This window comes from Mus caroli, unplaced genomic scaffold (assembly GCF_978045245.1).
Source record: "Mus caroli unplaced genomic scaffold, Mus_caroli_1 scaffold_14, whole genome shotgun sequence".
In the NCBI taxonomy this organism is placed as follows: domain Eukaryota; kingdom Metazoa; phylum Chordata; class Mammalia; order Rodentia; family Muridae; genus Mus; species Mus caroli.
In genome coordinates, this window is record NW_028227269.1 from 81,776,793 (window position 1) to 81,799,468 (window position 22,676).

Genomic DNA, 22,676 nt, shown 5'->3' on the forward strand with positions numbered 1-22,676 from the left:
TAGATGCTGGTGCAGTAAGGAAATGAGTTGTGATGCTCAAACAATGTGAGGCAGCAGCACTGTGTCACTTTTGCTGGGTGGATGGAGGATGGCAGCTGCTATGCCTAACAAGAGAAACTGAAAGGCAAACTAAACTAGTGATGTAAATCAGACAATTAGATAATGTCCTGGGGGTTAGCCTTGTTAGTAAACTATTGGTTCTTTATTAGAAGCACAAGTTAGACTCTTAAAGTGGTGTGTGTGTGTGTGTGTGTTTAATTTGTTCTAATCACATGGGTTTTAAAACATCCCCAGTTCAAAGTCAAATTATCACTGATAATTCCAGGATCATGAACAAGACTTCAAATGGTTGTGTAGACTGAATATCCTTCTTATTGACCTGGGAGATGACATTTCATCAGTGAAAGTCATAAGTCTATGAGCCCAACATCTGAATCAAAGGAAGGAAGTACAGAGCTGAAAGTAGCAGAAGGACAGAACCCTACTGGAGTTGCTGCATGTGCGCATGCGGGAACAGTACCACATGGGAGGTCTATGCACCATTCCTTAGGAAGAGGAGCACATACAGATTCAGCAGAACTTCCCCAAAGTGGGTGGCAATGTCACGTTCAACCTCACAAAACTGAGAGCAAACGTTCGAATCAGTTTATCCTGCTTCTTATGAAACAGAAGAGGAAAATGGTCCTTCGTCTTGGGCTACTAGGAAGACTCAAAAGCTTCCATTCTTAGGTGTGTCTGTATGCCTTTCCTTTTGCTGAGTTAGCTTGTTAGTTTATGCGTGATGTAATGCAGGGAGACCTGCAAAATGGTGGACTGTAGGAACCAATCTCCTCTGATACTTACAAGCAATCAGATGACTAGACAACCAGAAGGACCTTGGAATGTGTGTTAATGGAAGCACAGTGCCCTGGCCATACTTTGTGGGAATTCAGAATCTTCAACAGTCCAGGTGAGTGTTGGTCAGAGGTCTTTCATGTGGTTATTGTTTGTTTGGGGGGTGTATGTGTGCCTGTGCTCATGAATACTCCCATGTGTCTGTATGTGTACACACACACCAGGGTGTACACGTGGACATCAGAGGACAACTTACAAGAGTCAGTTCTTTCCTTCCACCTTAGGGATACCACAGGTCAAATTCAGGATATCAGGCTTAGCTGCAAGCACCCTTGCCCAATAAGCCATCTTGCCAGCCCAGAGATCTTTGATTTAGACTAGGTCCCTTGGCTGTAAAACAGGTTCTCAGAGCCCAAAAGACCACCCTAGGCATGCAGTACATGGTCTCTGCCTCTTTTATTCCTACCCAAGCCAACAGACTTCACTTCCACAGTTAACCACGGGAAAAGGCAGCCAAGCATTTCCCCAGCCACTCTCTCTTGCAGTTAAAGCCAAAAGCCAGAAGCCAGAAGCCAGAAGTCAAAAAGCTTGCCATTCTATATAGAGCCCCATCTCTCCCCCCCACCCCAAGCCATCATCAGCCCAGCACTAAGGTCCAGCATGCACAACAGGGCAGACTCTCCATTCACCACCCCAGCACCACAAAGGGGGAACCCAGAAACACAAAAGAGCAAGCTTAGAAGAACCAAAGGAAAGAAATTAAAAAAAGGAAAAAAAAAAAAAGAGGAAAAAAATTATGATGGTTTTGCACTCGTTGTGAGACAGTTCAGCCAGGACATACCTGTTTCTGCAGGGTCTCGCAGCTGTTCTGTTCTCAGGGACTGTCAGTGAAGAGGACAGCCTTCTCTATCCCTGAGGCCTCGAACCAAGTGTTGCTTTGGTTTATTTCAGGAAATGCTATTGGAAAGATAAAACAAAGTGCCTGGCAGGCACTATAACAAGTAGAAGAAATCTGGAAGACGTTCTCGTCCAATGGGCGGCTACGTGTTCTTATACTGGGGCAGAGGGAGGGGAGATACACTGTGTAGTATCACTCTTCCTTCCAGGAGCGCCGGCCTCGGTTGCTCTGTCAGAGTTCTGAGCCTGTCTGTGATTTGCTGACATTCCGTTCTGTGTTTCAGAAGCTGATCTTTGCCAGGAGGAAAGTGAGGGAAACCCAGCAACAAGGGAAGAGAAAAGGGGCCGAGGGAAGCGGCCACTGCTGCTCTGGGCCAGCACTGGAGGGAGGCCAGCTGTAACTGGCCCCAGGCTTCTCTGGGATGGTTGCCATTTCACACAAGCAGGAAGATGGAAAGGTCGTAGAGGAGACATGGGGAGGGGTCTACTCTGTGGAGTCACCAACTCCCATTGAAGAAGTTCTCCACACACACATACCCAGTGGCCATTCTCTCTCTCTCTCTCTCCTCTCTCTCTCTCTCTCTCTCCTCTCTCTCCCCTCTCTCTCTCTCTCTCTCTCTCTCTCTCTCTCTCTCTCTCTCTCTCTCTCTCTCTCTCCTCATCTGAGTCTAATAATAGTTATTTATAAATAAATATTGTTAATGTTATTTGTTCTTTGTTTTCAAACCTCGTGTTCCTCTTCTCTTGAAAACAGGAAATCAACTCTGCTCACATCAAAAAGATGCCCTCCCCCAGTGACAGAAAATCCTCTTAATTTCTCCTACTTCTAGGGATAAGAGCCCGCCATGATGCCATGGCTCCCCAGAGGACTCTCATCCTGCTCTTCCCTGGTTCTCAGTAGAGTGTGCTTCTGTTGTACCCAAAATAGAAGGATGCCAGGAGAGGGAGGGACACGTGGGAGGCAGAAGGAAAAGGCAAGGATTAAGGGAAATGCCCAAGTTGTCTTTCATTTAAAAATATATATCAGAACTAGAACAATGACCAGAGTCAGGGGGAGGGGTGGCTAATTGGCCACACAGTCTGTCCCATGTGCTCAGCAGCTGCCCTTTTTATCTGCTGTGGGTGAACCCCGGCCACTGCGGCGTCCTCGACAGGAGCGAGGCTCTTCCAAATCGTCCTCATCAAAGCCGTAGAAAGTTGAGGTGTCACTTTCTGACGTGGAACCGAATAAGTCCTCCGTGGTACGTGCTGCGGCCGCTGCCTCCTTCTCCTTCCTGCCTTCTCCTCCCAAATGAGCTGACATGTATGATGAATATATCAGCACATGGGTTAAGCAACAGACAGCATCATTAATATTCTCATTATGTCATTACAGTGTTACTCCTAACAGCAAGGTAATAAGCCAGTGTTAGACCAAAGGGGACTAACCGGGTACATCACCTGATGACAGGGATTTAGGACAAAGCACACATTTCCAGGAAGATTCCAATTCCCAGAAAAGGCCTCATCCTGACCATGATACATGTGTCCAAATACACACACAATCCCTCCTTAGGTTTTGCTCGTACAAAGGCACACACTCACTCAGCCCTGCCCCACACAGTGCTTTTACTTGGCACTTTTAAAGCCTTGCTGGCATTTCTTTGTAGTTTCAGTTGGTGTTTCTTTGAACAATGTTCGTCCGTCACTTTGACAGTCAGCTTTACCAAGGTATTACTGTCAGATAACCCATTCAAAGTGGTTAAGCCCTCGTCCATTTTATTTTTATTTGGACCCGCTTCTAATCCCATTCTTTGACAGCTCTTTCCATTGCCCCCTGACGCCGTGTATGTAGTTCACGTGCACCAAAAACAAAGAGCAGTTGGCTAGTCTGGTGGTAGCTCAGAAGAACTCCCTGCTTTCTTTAACCCTGCAGGAAATGTTTGCAATCTCACACACCATGGCCACTAAACGTGTCCATGTCTTAGCTACTCCAGAGGGTTCACCCTGTCCATATGAACTCAAGACACACTGAAAGGTGACAATGGGCTTTAAAAACCCTAATGAATACAGTGTCCTGAAACCTATAAAACTTAAATTCTTTTCATACTCTATTGGAACCCAATACCATAGTGATGGTCCCTTCCATGCAAGAGTCAGACAAGACATTTTCTCCCAGGACCCAGAGGCAGTGGGTAAGCTGAGCAGGGGAAATCTGCTCTTTCAATTCATACAATCCTCTGGAAGGACCTTGAGGAGGCCCTGGACATGTATTTACCCATCTGCCTCAGCAGCCCACCCCATGGGCTAATGCCGCCTGTATAAACTGTTTTAACTATTCCAGGAACACTAGAGTCAGGTGTTGAATTATGACCCTCCAAATTCATTCCCAGCGATTACAGTGAGAATATCTACAGCACTGCAAAATGATACATGAAGCGCAGAGCAGACAGAACCAGGGGAAGAAATGCTGAGCCAAGGTCGTAAGAAGAGAAGCTTTGTGTAGAAAGGAAAAAAAAAATAACATCCTACTCCTGATATCTGTAGATGAGTTAAAGTACCTCATCTTTCTTTTGGAAATAAAAGGGGGAAATTCCAGCAGCTTACAGTGAGGACCCTAAAACTTCCTTTTAACCCACCAAGGCCTACAGCAACCCACAAGGCCCTGCTTGGTGTACCACTCCACCAAGGGGTCTTGCTTCTGATAAAATTGATGTAGTTTGATTGCCTGATCTTACAACAAGTAAAAAGTACTGGGTTCAAGTTCATTTGTTTAATTTTCTTTTTAAGAATCTAAAATTCAGAGTTGCCTATCACAGGGTCATATCTTCCAAGTAAAAGGTCAATGTTACATATCACACTTGAACCATAAATGAATTGACAGAATTGCACAAAAGGAACTCCCTGGCAAGGTCCTTGAGAATCCAATGTAAAGGGTCTTAGGCAATCGACACTAAGTCCATTTCCAGTTATTGGTTTACCACTCAAGGCTAGCTAGAACCCTAAACAGTCTTAGCTTCAAAACACATAAGAGATAAAGGGAAGACTTAAGGACACACCAGGCAGAACTGAGTCACTGCAGAAAACTAAGATGAGGTCACCTCAGTCCTTCCCTTGGGACTGGGGCTGAAAATAACACTGGATCAAAAGGTTTAAGATGAGATGACCTCCCAAGCTAGCCCCAACCATCCAACCAAAATGTCTGCAGCAAGGAGCTGGTGAAAGGGAAGATTGTATCTGCAGTAAGCTCCCTGCCTTGCGCTTTGGTCTAATTACGACATAGAAAAAGATTGGGGGTGGGGGTTAATGTACCAACTGACCATGATCGGGCAAAAATAATGATTTATCTACAACTGAAATCCAATCCGCAGCCAAGACGATAACTCATTCTAAGAATGAAGGAATAAGACGTCTCTTTCTGATACTTTAGTCTTTGGATAGATTGAAGATGAAAAGAGTAGGCAAGGTCAACTGCAGGCTGCTCCCAAGGATGCCTGCCCTCCTTGATGTAAACATAGCTCTGCACTGTTCTACATGGAAATATGACATGAGCAGCCAATGATGGAGGCAGGATTGTGCTGGTAGACAAGAGCCCCCACGACTCAGGATGTAGCTGCTTCTCTGATTCTTCTGTTTCCATACTCTGGGGTTGTCCTAGGTATTTCCACAGAACAAACACCAATTTTTTTTTTTTTAGCATGGTCATCATCTAGTACAAGATAGCATGTTGCCTAGGGTTCTCCACGTATCTCTGTTCTACCGTACTTTGGACCACAAGTGTGCATACAATGTTATGTCCATCTCATAGAAAAGCCAGACCTTCTCCTCTTCCTTTCCCCTGGGACCCTTAAGAATTCCTTAAGACCCAAAGAAGAAAAACAAGAAAATAAACCTGAGAACCCCTTTCCCACTGAAGTCATTGCCATATCACTTTTCTGATCTCCTCTGTCCCCAACCACTGAGAGATGACAAAGCAATCCAGGGAGAAGAGGTCTACAGCACACAATGCAGGAAGGGGCCACACTCACCAGAGCGTCCACAGTCTGCACAGGACACCAGCTCTTCAGGCCTCCCACTCTTCTTGTTCATGTTGGAGCCCCCCAAGCAGAAGTCACAGTAGTTATTAGGAATGACTGTCCCATCTGGTCCTTTCTGGGCTGTGGAAACATTGAGAAATAATTCCAATTTTAGACTTAGGTGTTGCCTGCTCTTCTACTGGAGTGTAGCAGAGTCTCTTCTGGGAAGAACAGAAAGCTTAGAAAGGTAGAGTTTGTTACAACCTTTGGATAGACTACTGATATTGGTGATATCAGCCATATTGGGCTAGGATTTAATATTTGCTTTTGCTTTATCGATCCTTTTTGGTCCAATGGTATTTGTCCTGTAAGTCCTTCAGAATCTCATCTTTGAAACCTTTCCCAGTTCAATGTTTTTATAGACACATCATTGCCCCTCCAATTCCATCTCTAAAAAAACTACTCAGAAATGGTATGAGTTATTAGTTATTAGTCAGGTAAACCTCTGTTAATCCTGTACGGACTCCAACATGTCAGATGGAAATTGTGAAGAGGAACCAGAGAGAGAGAACAGCCAACACTCAGGCCTAGCCTTTGTGAAAGATGTGTTTATTCAGTATCTGTGCCTAGTCGCTTCCAGGCAGCATGCTGGAGACTCGGAGTGTACACAAGCTGTCTGTTCTCACGCTCAACTCTCAGAAGTACAGACTCATCAGGCATGGAAAACAACTGGGATAAGTTCATCTGAGGACCTCAAGTGCCCAGAACTGGAACTGGACACAGGCTGACTGGGCACTTAGCTCCGTCTCACATCAGAGACAGATGCAGTGGTAAGCGAATGAACATAAGATCTTCACAAGTAACTGAACAGGCTAACACCGTAACCTACCCCTGCTGAACATCAAAGCAAAGGCAGTGAAAGGTCTTCAGGTGTGGCCTTGACTAGAGACCCCTGTGATAGCACATGTGCCTTTGAGACCAGTCATTCCCAGTTACTCGGGACTGGTTGAAAAGCCTAGGACAGATGGACAGATTGCTCGTGTGAGAGAATGCTTCCATTTTCTTATTCCCCTCTTTCGGATGCAGACATGTCTCAGTGATAGTCACACTCCCTGATTGCTACTAAGAAGAGAAGTCTCTCTGCCTGTGAAGTCAGCCTTAACCAACAAGGTCTCCTCCTCCTCCTTAGCATCCTCGGTGTCTGCTGCTATCTTTCCTTATTCACTGGCTAACGTTAATCAGAGTCCCATAGGGGACAAATCTGTGAAGAGGAAGCAGATATGTGAGCAGAAATACCAGCCAGACAGTAAGTGATAAACGGATTCGCCCCCTTTAATAGGATTCCCTCCGGCCTTCGCTTCCTCCATGCCTTTTTCTTTGCCTCCAGGAATAGAAAACTTACCTGGGGAAGGCGGAAGACAAAAGCTAGTGGAATTACATTACAGAGGGTTAATCCGTTTATCAGTTGATATTTGACTTGTTTAATCAGTTTCTAAGCCATTAATTCCCATCTTCAAGGAGGCAGACAATCCTCTGCTTGGGGAAGCAGAGGAATGGGCCACCCTTTGTGATCTTTTTGAGGATGGACTTTTCCTTCCATAACCTCTTTGCACCACAACTAGCCGAGTGGCTTTACAGATGATTGCACGAGGCCTGTGCATCTATCTGCCTGTGAGGTATACTTTGCCCAAGTGCTCTCTGCCCTCTCTGCCTTCCTTTTCAACTGACCTCTTCTCCATTTTCAATACTTTCTAGAGAAAAAAAAAATCTAAGTATGTTTAAGCAAAGAAACTTAAGGTTTCCTCTTCAAGAGTGACACTGAGCTCTATTAAGTAGTAAACATAAACAAGAGGTGGATAATATTACGGTGACATGCCAAGTTTCACAATTGAGTGAACCAGATACAAAGTGTGGAGTGATAATTACGTCTGAGTAACTGCCCACATACAAGGAAAAAAAAAAAAATCCCATGCACACTATGCCAAAAAGTCCCCAGGTCCCAGGCTTTCTCCTCTACATACACAGACTTCTTGTAATATCAGATTTCTTCCCTGTTCTCAACATTCTTCCACCACCAAAAAAAAAAATATATATATATATAAATGCCTTCAATTCGCTATATCCCCTGATGATATCTAAAGATGAAGAGGGAAAACTACAGAGACTAATAACTGCCAGACTATTCTTTACAGTATTCAGCAAAGGGACCATAGGTAGAATATTCTGTTGAATCAAGACCTCCAAGTCAGACCTAGTGATACAGGCCTGTCAACCCAAATACTTGGGAGGTGGGGACTGAAGAATCACAAGTTCAAGGCTTGCCAAGGGGAGTCAAAAGCCAGCCTGGGCAACTCATGGTATCCTCTGTCAAAATTTAAACTAAAATAGTCATAAGAGGGCTGGGTATATAGCTCATTATTAGAACGCTTGTCTGGCATGTGTGGGATCATGGTTTTAAAGAAGGTTCTGATGACATGGTGTCAAGGCAGTGTCCCTGTATATACAGAAAGATAAAATGGTGTATAGAGGAGTGAGGAGGGTAGACCTCGGTATGTACAACTGTGATGAGAGGAGGTGAGGGATGTAGTGTTGCTTTAGCAACGTTCCAGTTTAGAAAGAGTCAGTGAGGGAGGGGTATAGTTCAGCAATAGTGCACCATGAGGCAGGGGAGGGGAGAGGGGGCAGTAAGATCAATGTTTTAATTTTGGTTGAGGTCTCTCTTCTTGCAGCAATAGGCTCAAAGCATCCTTCCATCCCAATAAAATGACAAGGCATGGGCTAATAACGTGTACATTGGTTCTCTTTATGCTTTTTTATATTCAAGATTGGTTGGAGAGCACAAGTGTGTCTATGGACCCTCCCTACTCCTAACCAGCAATGATCAGTCATACTATGTTCGTATCACTATTCTGTATCTTGCTAAACGTGCACACCTGCCTCATATAGTCACACACAATGATCCATTCCTTCAGATAGATTCACTGCTGGACCACCTGCAATACTGACTTGTGGACTGGAAATGGTGACCAACAATTTGTGGGATGAATAGCTTTCCCCCTTTTTTTTTTGTTTGTTTGTTTTTTTGGTTTTTTTTTTGTTTTGTTTTTTGTTTTTTTTTTTTGGTGGGGCAGATCGAGACGGGGTTTCTCTGTATAGCCCTGGCTATCCTGGAACTCACTCAGTAGACCAGGCTGGCCTCGAACTCAGAAATCTGCCTGCCTCTACCTCCCAAGTGCTGGGATTAAAGGCATGCACCACCACGCTCAGCTATGAATGGCTTTAAAAGGTGACAAAGGTCTAAGTGGGTATCATACAATGCACGTGGGATCATCCTCCTGCATCCAGAACATGGCACCTGATGACCGAGCAATCTCTCATTGCTTTTGGTTTATTTCGTGACTCCTCAAAGAGACAGTCTATGTCCAAACAGATAGACTCACAAACAGCTCCCATAATAGGCAAGAGTGGGTGGCTGGAGGTCCTGAATTGCTAGAAGACTAATACACACAATTACTATCATTTGGTACAAAACAGTATGTGTTTGAAAGACTTGGTTTCCAAGGCAGCAGTTTTCCAAGGTAGAACTTTCAAGGGAGTGACTGGACCATACAGGTTCTAACCTAACCAATGACCTGCTCCAATGACATGTTAAAATTCAAATAGGTTTTTGGGATGTCACAGAACTGTAGAGGTAGAACCTTAATGGAGAAAATGGGTCAGTCAACCCTGGCACCTTCCTGACCATCTGAAGTAGGGAGCTCTGCTCTGCTATGCCCCCTCTGCCATGAGGCCTTGCCTCATCATAACCCTACAAACACAGAACCTAACAGCTTTTTTTATTGAAACCTCTGAAATTTCGAACCAAAATAAATCTTCCCTCCTTTGGATTATTTCCCTGAGGTATTTCCCAGAGCAACGAAAGCCTGGCTAACACAACCGTTCCAAAAAGCCTAACACCAGAACTCATTACCTCTTGAGAAGTGATACCAGGTCATATCTACCCACTTAGCCTCCCTGTGACTCAATAGCTTGCTGAGAAGGAAGAGAAGCAGATATCGACTGCACAGCTATGCAGAGGCTAGATCTATCTGCTGGATGCCAGGTGTACATTGTTGCGTTGGTTCCTACAGCACCTATGTGAAGTAGGAGTTGTTTGGAAGATGAGGTAACCAAAATGCAAAAAGATTAAGGTCTCGGTTATAAAAATAGAAGATGGGTTTTATCCCCAGGTGCCTGTACACCCCGAAACTCATACTTCTCAACCTCCTAGGAGGTCTGGAAATAGACACTTTCTGGCCATACTGCGTACAGCAAGAATTTCATAAATCTCTTTTGGGTCTATTTGACTCACCCAATATTTTAATTGTAAAGCTCAAGATGATAGAAATTATTTCAATTGTCCTGATAAAAGCAGAGACTCCTTTTGAACTTATATCTAATGTGATCTCTCCTGGGTGACTCTGTGGAGACCCTTCTCCAGAGAACTCCAGAGACTCATGGTGAAGAGCATTGAGTCATAGCTCACATTAGGCCTACACTGGCCTATGGCCTGACCTAGTCACAAGCAATTTCTGGGCACCATACATGAGATTGCTATAAAGGGATTTAACTATAAATAAGGGGCTTGCCCAGACCTTGCAAGTAGCATTTAAATAGTTTCTACTTCTGCACATGGGAAATTGAGTCTCACTTTGTAGAATAAGACAGTGGGAAGGACAAAGACCCTGGCAATGTCTTGATAGCAGTGTCCACAAGGATGAATTTGGTTTACTGTGGATTGACGTTCGTGGCTGAGATCATAGAAGAGATTACAGGTAAGCCGCCAAGAAAAGAAAGTGAGCTCTGAGAGTTCTGAAATTTACCTGGGGGAGATAATTCAAGAAAACCCCAAAGGGGAAAAAAAAAACAGATAGAGATGGGGCGCAAAGGTCATGAGTAGATAGATGCAAGGGGGAGATTGGAAGCGAGGGAGGTGCTCAAATAACTCAAAGCAAAACAAAGGAAGAGAAGCAAGTGTCTATCTGACATTTCTGGCATATGCTACTTCACCAGTTCTTAGGGGCCAGTGGGAAATACAGATTGAAAGATGAGGTGACCAAAGTCCCGAGGGTCTAAGCCACCACGCTCAGAGAAGTGAGAGCAGGCATGCTAGGAGACATTATTCATATGCTACAGGACCTAATGGTTAAATATCATTTTCTATCTATGGAAAACAAAGCCCCAAATCCATGACAGGGCTTCTTTCTCTCCTGTTAATGCCATCCCCGCTGCAATGCTACCTGTCACTCATGAACACAGTGACTGGTGGGACAGTCAGGCCACCATCAGTCACTTCTTTCCTGGAGAGATGAGAACCAGATCCCAGGTGTCCTGGGGAAAGAGGAAGCAGGCCAGAAGTTGATGCTTCTTCCTGGCATATGCACAAAGGCATGGCTTCCCATTCTGAGCAGATGCTCAGGCTGCCTGCCAGGACCTGCTGGGTGCAAGCACGAGGACGCGGTCAGTGTCCACTAAGCTCGCTTGAGCTCCAGACTCCATCCTGCAGCTGTTTGTCCAGAGCCTGCTTGGATGGGGTGTATAGCACCTGGGGAAAAATGGGGAGCCATAAGCAGAGCCCTCCAGGAAAAGATGTGCCTCTCCTAACCCCTCTGGCTTGCTCCCCCACCACCCTCCATGGCTGACACTTCCTGTGTCCCTCTACAGGTCTGTCATGTTTCCATGGCAACCAGAATCCTGGGCTCCAGCAGCCTCTGCTCTTGCCACCTGTTATTACTCCATCTCTCAAGTGTAAAGCATGTTAGCCTGGTACCACTTGGCTGTGCGGCGCATCTTTAGAAGACAGAGTAAAGAAAAGGAGAGTGGGAGAGAGAACGTGCAGAAAGGCCGCCCTAGGCTGGCCATGGAAGACACAGTGGGCAAGACAGGCCGGAGGAAGCAGCTTTGGAGACAGGGAGGGTGAGGAGGGAGCGCGTAAGCCAATGTGCCTTCCCTTCAGAATCAGTGAGCAGGCCTCAGCTGGAGGCCAATGCCACATCCACTACCTTCTCCCGGCCTTTAATGAGGGCTGCGGGAGGGGCGGAGAAGCAAGTAGCAGACAGGGAAGGGAAGGCAGCTGGGCAGAGACAGAAGCAGCCCAGTGTGGAACAGAGCCAGGAGAGGGTTAAAAGTGGTGTGATCAAGACTGTGGGGAAGGCTGGACCAGAGGGCAAGCTGAGCATCAAAGCCTCGATAAATGGCCTTAATTCTCATGCCTGCACTCACCCGACTCCTTACGTGTTTACTCATATAAATTATCCCCAAAGCCTGCCACCTTTCTCACTGCTTCCCCAGAATTGATGAAAAAATAAATCCCACAGATCCAAGGAATAAAAGTGTTGGGATTCCATTCAGGCTGCTCTGTGGCCACCTCGCAGCAACCAGGCCCTGCTTCTGGGCTCCAGGAAGAAGGCAAACAATGCCTTTCACCCTGGATGCAGAGAGACAAGATCCAGGCACTCCTCTGGGAAATGGACACCAAGGTCCACTCACCACAGGACTGTTGGGCCACCAAGAGTCCTCTTCCCCTGCCTCTTGGCCGCTAATCGCTGAGAACAATAGCATGAGTGGAGGGTAAGGCTGGGGACGGACAGGATGCCAGCATAGAACAATCATATAGCACTGAGATCAGTCTGTCTGGAGAAGGGAAGGGTCGGGGCTGATTTAATAAGTCTTCAAGTTTATGGACGAGCCTGATAAATTGCCACACTCTGGCTCGTCAAGGACAACAGGAGACAAAGTGAGCTGCAAGGCAGCACATGCCACAGGGAAGCTGGACACAAGGTGCTGAGGAGTAAAAGGCAGGGTTGGAGGGATGGCATCTCTGAGGCAGCCTCGGTACACAGGGGAGAAGTCCCTAGGAACCACTGCACACACCTGTCTAGAGCAAGCAATGTGTTAGAGGACTATTTAATGTCCTTTTATGTCTATTGCCTGAGGATTAGACTCGGGTAGAAGAAAAGGCAGGAGGGAGAGTTTATCCCAACCCAAAGGGATGCCAGCTTTCATTCTTTCATGTTTGCGTCTCTCTCCCAATTAGCCAGGAGCTCCCTGAGGGCAGGAGCACCGTCTTTCTTCTCTGTGCTCCTAGCACCTGGCACATAAGATTGTCACCAAGCTGATAATAAACACTTAGTGAAAGCATACTCGCATAGTCACATAGTCGCTGAAGCCTTTTCGTGGGGGAGATTTGCCAGGCCAGGATGATCTCCCCACCACCACCACCTCTGAACTTGGTCTGCAAAAGAACTCATCTTGTCTGTGTCCAACTGACTAAAAATAGAGTATTTAAAGAAAAAGAAAAGGCTGAGCTCCATGCTTCAGACCTAGGGATTAGGAAGAGACCAAGAGACCAGGAGACCAGTAGGCAGCAAAGCACAGTGGCTCAGCAAGATGATACACCGTGATGGGAGCCAGAGGGGTTTGCTGCATACAACAGAGGACTGAGGAGCACTGGGGCAGGGGAAACAGCTCAGTCAATGAGCATGAGGACCTGACTTATGACTCCCAGAACCCACATCAAATAACCCAGATGTAGAGATGCATATTTGTAAACCCAACACTGGGGAGACAAACACAGGTAGATCTGTGGGGCTCACTCAGCCCAGCCTAATCCAAGAGTTCCGGGACAGCGAGAGATCCTACATCAAAACACAAAGTAGAGGGCTAAGGAGATGGCACAGTGGGTAAAACAGCTATGTACAAGCATGGAGAGGCCAGCACGAATGGGAAAAGCTGACCTGATGCAGGAGGATCCCGGGTCTCACTGCTGGTTACTTTAGCCTGGAGTTCATTCATTATGGTTGGGAGAGGGGGCTCTGATGGAGAAGACCTATTCAACCTGTGGTGGCCAGGAAGCAAAATGAGACGGGAAGTAGCAAGGGTCACAATATCCCCTTTAAAGGCATACCCCCACAGACACAATGACCTCCCTTCCTCCCACTATGTCTACCCTCCTCTAAAGATTTGATCATTCCTCAAAAGCCCTGTGGGCTGAGGACTAGGCCTTCAACACATGGGCCTTGAAGGAACATTTCAGATCTAAAATAGCACACAGAGCTCTCATGGGACAAGATGCAGCTCTACTGCCTTATGCCACACACATTTTCTGCTGACATGGTGCTTTCTAGTGACTTAACTTGCTATGTCTTCATCGTAGCTGTAAGGCAGCATCATCAATGTTATGATTTTACATAGACAATACCTGAGGTGCAAGCAAGCAAAGCAACTTTCCAAGGCAACATTAATGACTACCTTGGCTCTGAACACAGGCAGTGTACCCCTTGGCTAGCCCATCAAATATACCTTCCCACAACATACATTCATGCCTTTGGGAAACCCAAGTCCAAAAGTCTAGCAGTGTGTGTGTGTGTGTGTGTGTGTGTGTGTGTGTGTGTGTGTATCAAGACCTATATACAGAGCATGATTTTATAAAGCAGGGCTTCTCAAATTCTGTAATGAAAGTCGCCTGGGGAGGTTGACAAAGGGCTCAGTAGGTAAAGGTATCTGCCACCAAACCTGAAACCTGAGTTTGAACTCTAGGACCCACATGGTAGAAAAAGAGAACTCACCCCCACAAATTATCCTCTGACCTCCACACGTACGTGCTTTGACATGTCCCACCCCCATGTACAAAGAAAGGAAAATTATAAAATAAGTGAAAATCACTTTGGGAGTTCATTAACATTCAAATTGGAATCCAAAGAGCTAGGGAAGGGCCTGTAAACTCATCTCTTATGAGCTCCTCAGTAAGAGGGCCAGTAAGATAGCCAACCTTCAAGGTTGGCCTATGACCAGGAGTTTGCGAGGGATCTGGTTGAGCCAGTCACCACGGTCCCAGGTGGTGCTGGTATTTCTTACCACTCTATAAGAAGCCTTGTGTGAGAAGTTCAGACTGTGCACACATGCGAGCAAAGTATGCTATGATCTCCTTTTCCCTTTACAAGAACATTCTGGGGAACGCTGGAGAGATGGCTCAGTGGTTAAGAGCACTAACTGCTCTTCTGGAGGACCGGGTTCAATTCCCAGCACCCACATAGCAGCTCAAAAACAATTCCAGGGAATCTGACACCCTCACAGACACACATGCAGACAAAACACCAATGCACATCAAAGTAATAAATAAAAATGTAAAAAGACCAATCTGGCAGCCCTGTGGAGAATAGACTATACAAGGCAAGAAGAGGGCTGGAGGACAGGAATAGAGCATTGTAGTGACACGTGCAGAAGCCAGTGGTGACTAGGAGATGGAGAGAAGGAGGCAGGCATGTACATATTTTTCAGGATCATCTGATATGGAGGTTGATAAAAATAACAGCCAAAGATGCAATCTAAAATTGTCATGATGGGCATAAAGCATTTAAAAAAAAAAAGGTTTAAAAATGGTGTGAGAAAAGTTTCAGGAAAATCACTAGCTAGTATGATATTGAAAAAAACTTTTTTTACTATACTAATACTTGCTTATAGATTACAGACTCATTGAGAGTTTGTAAGGTGAAGGATGAGGTCCATAAGGCCATCACAAATGCCAACAAGTCATCAAAGAGCTTTAGGAACTAAATGTGTCTGGAGTGGATCCAGGTGTGTCCCCACGTCCCCCAGAGCTTATGGTGAAGCCCTATGCCCAATGTGATGTCATTTGAAACCGGGGTCTTTAGAAGGTAAATAGGGTTTGGTGAGGCTGTGAGGATGGGGCCATCATGATGGGACTGGGGATAAGAGACCAGAGAGTTGTCTTTCTCTCTGTCTGTACACATAGAGAAAAGGTTGTATGAGAACAGCAAGAGGGTGGCTGACCTATGCCAAGGATGACATCCTAACAGGACACCACCAACTCTGCTGTCATCTCCATCTTAGACTTCTATCTCTAGAATGGTGAGAAGTCAATTCTGTTGTTTAAGCTACTCAGCCTAGAATTTGGGCATGGCAGTCCTTGATGGTTCATCTTGATTGTCAGTTTGACACACTCGAAAAGAGGAACCCTTAGTTGAGAAATTGCCTCCATGAGATTGACCTGTGGGCATACCTATAAGGCATTTTCTTGACTGGTGATTCATAGAGGAGAGCCCAGTCCACTGTGGGCAGTACCATCCCTAGGCAGGAATATGTGGATTGTACAAGAAAGGTAGCCGGGCAAGTCAGAGGGTACAAGCCAGTAAGCAGCATTCCTCCATAGTCTCCGCTTCAACGTCTGCTTCAAGTGTTTCCTTGCGTTCCTGCCTTGGCACCATCCTTGAGGATGGTCTTGAACTTGCAAACTAAAATAAACCCTTTCTTCCCCAAGTTGGTTTTAGTCAGTGTTTCACTGCATCAACAGAAAGCAAACTGTGCTGGCTAGGTTTTGTGTCTAATTGACACAAGTAGAGTCATTTTGGAAGAGGGGATCTAAATTGAGAAAAACGCTTCCTCCAGATTGGCCCGTGGGCAAGCCTTTGGAGCATCTTCTGAATTGTTGATTGATATGGGAAGGCCTAGATCACTGTGGGTAGTGCCACCCCTGGGCTGTTGGTCCTGGGCATTATAAGAAAGAAGGATGAGCAAGCCAAAAGGAACAAGACACTCCTTCATGGCCTCTGCTTCAGTTCCTGCCTCTGGGTTCCTGCCCTGCCTGAGTTCTTGCGCTGATTTCCCTCATCAATGGACTGTTAACTAAAAATGTATGGTTAAATAAACCATCTCCTCCCTAGGTTCTTTTTGGCATGGTGTTTTATCACTACAATAGGAACCTAACTAAGACACAAACTAATAGGCAGCCGAAGCTAACAAAGACACGGTCTGTCAATGCATTCGTCTCTCCTGAAAAACCACTGTATAATAAGATGCAGTTGACAGCAAGCTAACAGGCTAAGAGGGACATCGGCAGTAGCTTCATGAGAAGACCCAGGAGCCTGGGCCTGGGCCCCATCACTTGGGATCCCAGCGTCCTGACAGAGCTGAATGGTGTCTAAGCATAGCTCAGCCTTCCAGCGTGCTGAGTACATTGAGATAAGTTACTCAGACCTCTCTGAGCCTCCATTTTTTCCTCCTGTAAAATGAGAATTCTCACACATGCCACTTGGACTTGTGAGCATTACATGAGATGATGTGTGAAAACTGCCAGGCACCTAATAGATTTTCCATCATTCCCTTCCCTCTCGCCTCGCCTGCGTGCAAAACCACTTCATTTCTAGTGAAACGGGAGGAAAATCAAAGCCCTAAATAAATAAGCTTTCCCAAGAAACAGAGATAAACTCACGAAGCCACGTTCATGCCACATCCACAGGAATGTCACCTGGTCCTCGTGTGCCTCTGGGCAAGACAGTACCTGCCTTATAGGGTTATTGGAACGAATGGATGAGCTGAGAATAGCGGTCTGAACACTGCGCCTGCGACACTCGAGATACGCTATGGCTGTCACCAGTACTGGTCAGCCTGTAGAACCCCTCGATCCTGAACATCCTATGCAATTATGACAGAAGTGTGCGAGAAATCGGAGAAGCTCAGTCAGCATGTGGATAGTCAGCCCTGGGAAAAATGGCTCTGTGACTAGGAGAGGGCACCCTTGGATGGAGTCCAGGCCACTTCTTTCTCTCCCCAGGTTTCATGCATCCATCCTATTCCTGGTTACCTGAGAGGTTCTCCAAGGACAACGACCATATGTTGTCCCAAAGGGAGGCCTGGTTATATATATCCCCACAAGTGAGTACAGTAAAGCAAGGGCTTCATAGATACTTGGGTTCTGCTTGGACAAAAGAATCAGTGCCATGTCTAAAATTTAGCAAAGGATATGCTGGGGTCAGGTAGCTCTGATAATTTCCATGGATACCAACGAGTCCTCAGGGGCAGTTAGCATCAGTGTCAGAACAGGCCCCACATGCTGCCTCAAATGGAGTCCCTGACCCAGATTAGCCATCTGTGGTCACAGACATGCTCTGCTGGCCCAAATAGGACAGGGATGGGACATGACCACTCACGATGAGCAGGCTTAGGGCCAATCCCATACCCTTTTGCCTCATCGAAAACACACAGCAAGTCCACAAGGCCAGGGTGGGTGCTTCCCTGTTGCAGATGAGGCAACTAAGGGGAGGGAGGTGTCAGTAGCAGACCCACATCCATAGAGCAGTGGGGAGCAGGGTAACAAGGTAGATCACACTCTGGACCAGTCACTTCCAACGCATCACTATCCACTCAGCCACAGAGCTGAGAAATTGCCTCCAGGTGCCCACCTCTCCACGGACTGAGCAACCCCTCAAGTTTCTCTCTTTGTGGCCTGCAAACCGTTTAGATCCTAACTCATTGGAAGAACGCCTATTACTAGTTTTCAAATTTGCTGTTTGGGAAAGCAAGAGGGGGAGAAGGGGATGCCCTCCCAGGAAGACCTGTGCATCTGACTCTGCCTTGTCTCCCCTGTAACCCAGGCTCACAGACCAGTACCACACTCACTAGGCAGTGGGCTAGATGGGGTTTTTTTTCCTGCTTTTTCACACACCTTTCAGAGATACCCAAGATTTCCAAGCACATTTCTAAGAGGTGCTCCACCTCCCGAGGCCTGAGCTAGCTGCCCCTGGGCCTAGGACAGAGAGCGAGCATGCCAGAAGACAAACATCTGCTAGACTTTCCCCAGCAGTGTGGCAATGACATCATGCACTGCTCTTAGATAATTTGCACATTATCAGACTAATTTCCAGATTATCTAATCAGCAGACATTACCCTTAATCAATTCGGCTTTCCCCTTACAGTTCTACAAAGTACACCCTGCCCTCAACAGTGGCACTGGCTCTGGGCATTTTCCTCTTAAGAACGACAGAAAGGGAAGCTTAACTATGAACCGACATGTGACCCTGCACAGGAGTCTGACCTCTAGGGACCTAGGACATCCCAACCTCAATTACATGGACCTGAAAAACCAGATGAATTTTATAGAACAGTATTAAATCAATTCCCTCTTAAGAACTCCAAGTTTAGCTTGAAAGCATATATTTATTTATGCTATTAAATAAAATTTTTTTTTTTAAATAAAGCCTCTCTTTCCTTCAAGGAATGCCTCTGATAGTTCCCATAGAATAAAAACTCTGCAGTGAAGGTGTCTCCAATGTGGTGTCCTGTCTCATTCAGTCCTGACTTCAATACCACCATGAGGCCCGGCTGCTATCGACTATATGAATATACCATGCCATCACGGCCTCTTTCCCTTCATCCATATGCATTCATTTTGAAACCTGGGAGATCTTCTCCCTCCTCAATACTCTTCCTTACTTTCCAAGGCCTGAACATAACCTCCTTAGTGAACTGTTCCAAACCTCACAGGGCAGTGGTCCTTAGGCTTTAGCACATACAGAATACCCTTCATGCTGGTTCCTACCCTTGGACTCTCTGCTGGTGGAGCCTGAGAATGTCTATGTCTAGTAAGTCAATAGGCAAGGCCAGCGTTCCACCAAGAGCACCCCTGCCTCCCAACGTGGAGTACATACAGTGACTCTGAGCCTCAGGCAAGCTCATCCTTCATCCATGACCCACTGCACACTCCCACCTGAGACTGTGAGCTCCTCAAAGATAAAGCTGACTCCTGCACCCCTCTGCCTCTCAGTCTTAGCCCTTAGGCAACATTCACTACATAGGCACCAGACTTGGGGATGAAGAGATGCATGAGTGGGTGGGTGGCTGCATGAGTGGGTGGCTGCATGAATAGGTGGTGGATGCATGAGTGGGTAGGTGGGCAGATGGATGGATGGATGGATGGATGGATGGATGGATGGATGGATTGGTGGATGACTGCATGCTACTGATGGATGGACTGAATTCATGAATTAATGAATGAACAGCACTGATTTATTTACACTGTTTTGTTGTTGTTGTTGTTGTTGTTGTTGTTGTTGTTTTCCGAGACAGGGTTTCTCTGTGTAGTCCTGACTGTCCTGGAACTCACTCTGTAGACCAGGCTGGCCTCGGACTCAGAAATCTGCCTACCTCTGCCTCCTGAGTGCTGAGATTAAAGGCGTGTGCTACCACTGCCTGGCTATTTACACTGTTTTTTTATGCTTAAATCCAAGACTTTGATCTCATTCCTACCCCCAAAAAGTATCCTAAAAATAGTGTCTATAGTAGATTCCAATTGTGCAGAGAAAACTAAAAGGATTCTTAAAAGACTTTTGAAATTGTGGACCTGGGTTGTTGAGATTTTGGAACCTTAATTCTGCAAACTAAAGTTGCTCTGAAAGAGTCACAACAGCAAGCCTCTGAGTGATATGCTCGAAGTCCTGACTCCCCTTCTAATCTGGTGTGCCCATAGCTATAGGTAAAGATGAAGATGGCAGGAGAAACGGAGGGAAAAATTAAAACCCAGCCTCATCTGGGGAGAAGGCAGCAGCCCAAAGGAAGAAGCCCCATCAGAAATGCCATCTCTCCTCAGGGGGATGAGCTCCCAGCATTCCCAGCTCCTCATCTGCCATGGAGGCGGAGAGCCTCAGGCACAGGGCAAAGAAGGCAAACCTACAGGAGAGGAAGAAAGGAACGCGGAAATGGAGACTCAGGAGAAAACGAGAGAGTCGGGGAGGAACAGAGGCGAGATCAAATCCTCTGGGGTGGGAGGCAGGGGGTGGAGGCAGGGGGACTGCAGGGGTGACAGCTAACTGCTTAGCTGGCATGTCAGGGCAGCAAGGGCTGGGGATAAGGAAGGCCAGTGGCTGGCCACTGGACCCTTTCAGTTAAGGAGTGGCAGGGATGGGGATGGGCCATGGGCTCTGCTAAGGACACAGGTGAAGGGGTGGAGCAAGGGACAGCACAGGTATCAAAGTCAAAAAGTCACTATGCCCTATGGCTGTGGGCAGTGTGACCCAGTGGCCTGTGGCCCTGCACACTCCTGTATCTGTGGGGCTCTTTTTCCGATGACACCAGCTTGGGTCACCCTGAAGCTCTACTAATGCACTGCCAGCATCCAGACCTTCTCAGTGGGGGGAGCATCAGACTCCAGGGTTAAGCTCTTCTGCCTCCTTCCCTCGGTCTGGAAGCCTGGCTGGGGGGCTGCGCTGAGCCCTTTGAAGGCTTGCTGAGCTGTCACGTTCAGTTCACCACGCAGCCCCAGTGGCACTGAGGGGCAGTATGGATGGGAGCCCACTCCAAGCCCCAAACAGTGAGAGCGGCTAATAATTGGGTATTAATGATGCCAGCAATTAGTGCTTACAGGAGAATGGTGGGGGCCTGCTCACCAGGGGCATGTGGGAGGAAACAGAGCGCACATTTGGAGCAGCGAGCAAATCAGTGGTATGTGTGTGGCCCACAGAAGCCAGGGCGAGCAGCTGTCACTGGGTTTGTTCAGAGAAACTGGGCCTAGGGGGAAGATGGCTTCTCCAGACACCAAGAACTTGTCTGCTTGCATGCACTTTCCTGTGCATGAAATTAGGGCTGGTCATGGAGTTCTCAGGGGTGAAGTTGTGAGAAGACACCACAAAAAAAAAAAAAAAAAAAAATCAAGTAAAATAAAGGGTGTTTCTGAGGATTCTGGACCCGTCTTTGTATGAGGAGGACCTAGATGAGCCCAGATATGGCTATTCTTCTTCGGTCAGTGTTGTGTGATGCTTTGTAAGACGCTGGTGTCTCATCAGCAGGGTGAGAGAGGAAAGCAGACAAGGATGAACTGGAGTGTGTTGCTTACCCATAAGCCCACAGATGGATAGAGACAAGCATGGGACATGTCTCTATATTGGAAAAGAAAAGGCACAGTTTCTTCACTAAGTGTCTTAGTCTGGGTTTCTATTCCTGCACAAAACATCATGACCAAGAAGCAAGTTGGGGAGGAAAGGGTTTATTCAGCTTACACTTCCATACTGCTGTTCATCACCAAAGGAAGTCAGGACTGGAACTCAAGCAGGGCAGGAAGCAGGAGCTGATGCAGAGGCCATGGAGGGATGTTACTTACTGGCTTGCTTCCCCTGGCTTGCTCAGCCTGCTCTCTTATAGAACCCAAGACTCCCAGCCCAGAGATGGTCCCACCCACAAAGGGCCTTTCCCCCTTAATCACTAATTGAGAAAATGCCCTACAGTTGGATCTCATGGAGGCATTTCCTCAACTGAAGCTCCTTTCTCTTTGATAACTCCAGCTGTGTCAAGTTGACACAAAACCAGCCAGTACACTAAGCAAGCCCATGGGGTTACCCAGGGACACCTAAGGAGGATGCAGACACCTACTGATAATTTTGCATTAAAGATCCTGATTGAAAGAACAAAGAAGGTCAGTGCTGGCCACAGAAGCCAACCTGGAGGGGACCTCAGGAACAGACAGGAAGGGACAGCCACCTTCCACTTGCTGCTGCTGCCAAAGCTTTGCACATGTACATACACATATGTGCACGCGTGTGCACAAACACTGCTGGCTATAGGACTTTACAGGAGAACTGGGACAAATACAACACAAAGGAAAAGCCATCTGAACAGTATAAAACGGGATGCCTGTACACAGGAATGAGCGGCCAGCCCTTGAAGAAATGCAAGAGATAGGCAGGCACTGCAGGAGTGAGAAAGAAGGCTAAGAGACGCTTTGGAGAGAAGACAGTCACTAATCTCTGCTTTCCAGATAACACCTAAAACCAAAGATCATTTACAGCCTCTTCCTGGTCGGGGGGGGGGGGGCAACTGCTAGCCACCTCAGTACCGATAGGCTTTCTTCCCTGAGAGAAAAGGAAAGCTCTCCCAAAGGGCAGGCAGAGAGCTGGGTGTCATAGAAACTCAGGATCTGGTGCAGAAAGAGCGGAGCCATCCTCCTCCTCCAGCCCTGCTTCCCAGATTCTGCCCAGATGGCAACAGGAGGTGAGAAAACAAGGGTCTGTCACATTAAAAGCTTGAACCCTCGAAGTTGGAAACAAATTAATGTCACGAGATGTGTTTTCCTCAACTCCAAATATTGCAGCTTAACCTCTAGTACTTTGGCATTTGGTTCTAGT

At 46.7% G+C, this 22,676-nt stretch overlaps 1 protein-coding gene across 2 annotated transcripts in view; it reads right to left on the reverse strand.

Annotated features, from left to right (window-relative positions):
* The window catches only part of Dpf3 (double PHD fingers 3), a 278,116-nt gene that overhangs the window by 53,084 nt on the left and 202,356 nt on the right, over positions 1-22,676 (reverse strand). Inside the window, exons 8-9 of one of the 2 annotated variants that reach the window (XR_015045240.1) lie at positions 5,739-5,867; positions 1,676-3,027 (exon numbers count right to left, since the gene is read on the reverse strand). Coding sequence is in view for 1 of the 2 variants with exons in the window: in XM_021178797.3 (XP_021034456.1) it covers positions 5,739-5,867 (129 nt within the window). In the remaining variant the exon portion in view is untranslated. The remainder of the gene's footprint in view (positions 1-1,675; positions 3,028-5,738; positions 5,868-22,676) is intronic. The other variant, XM_021178797.3, reaches the window with a different exon arrangement.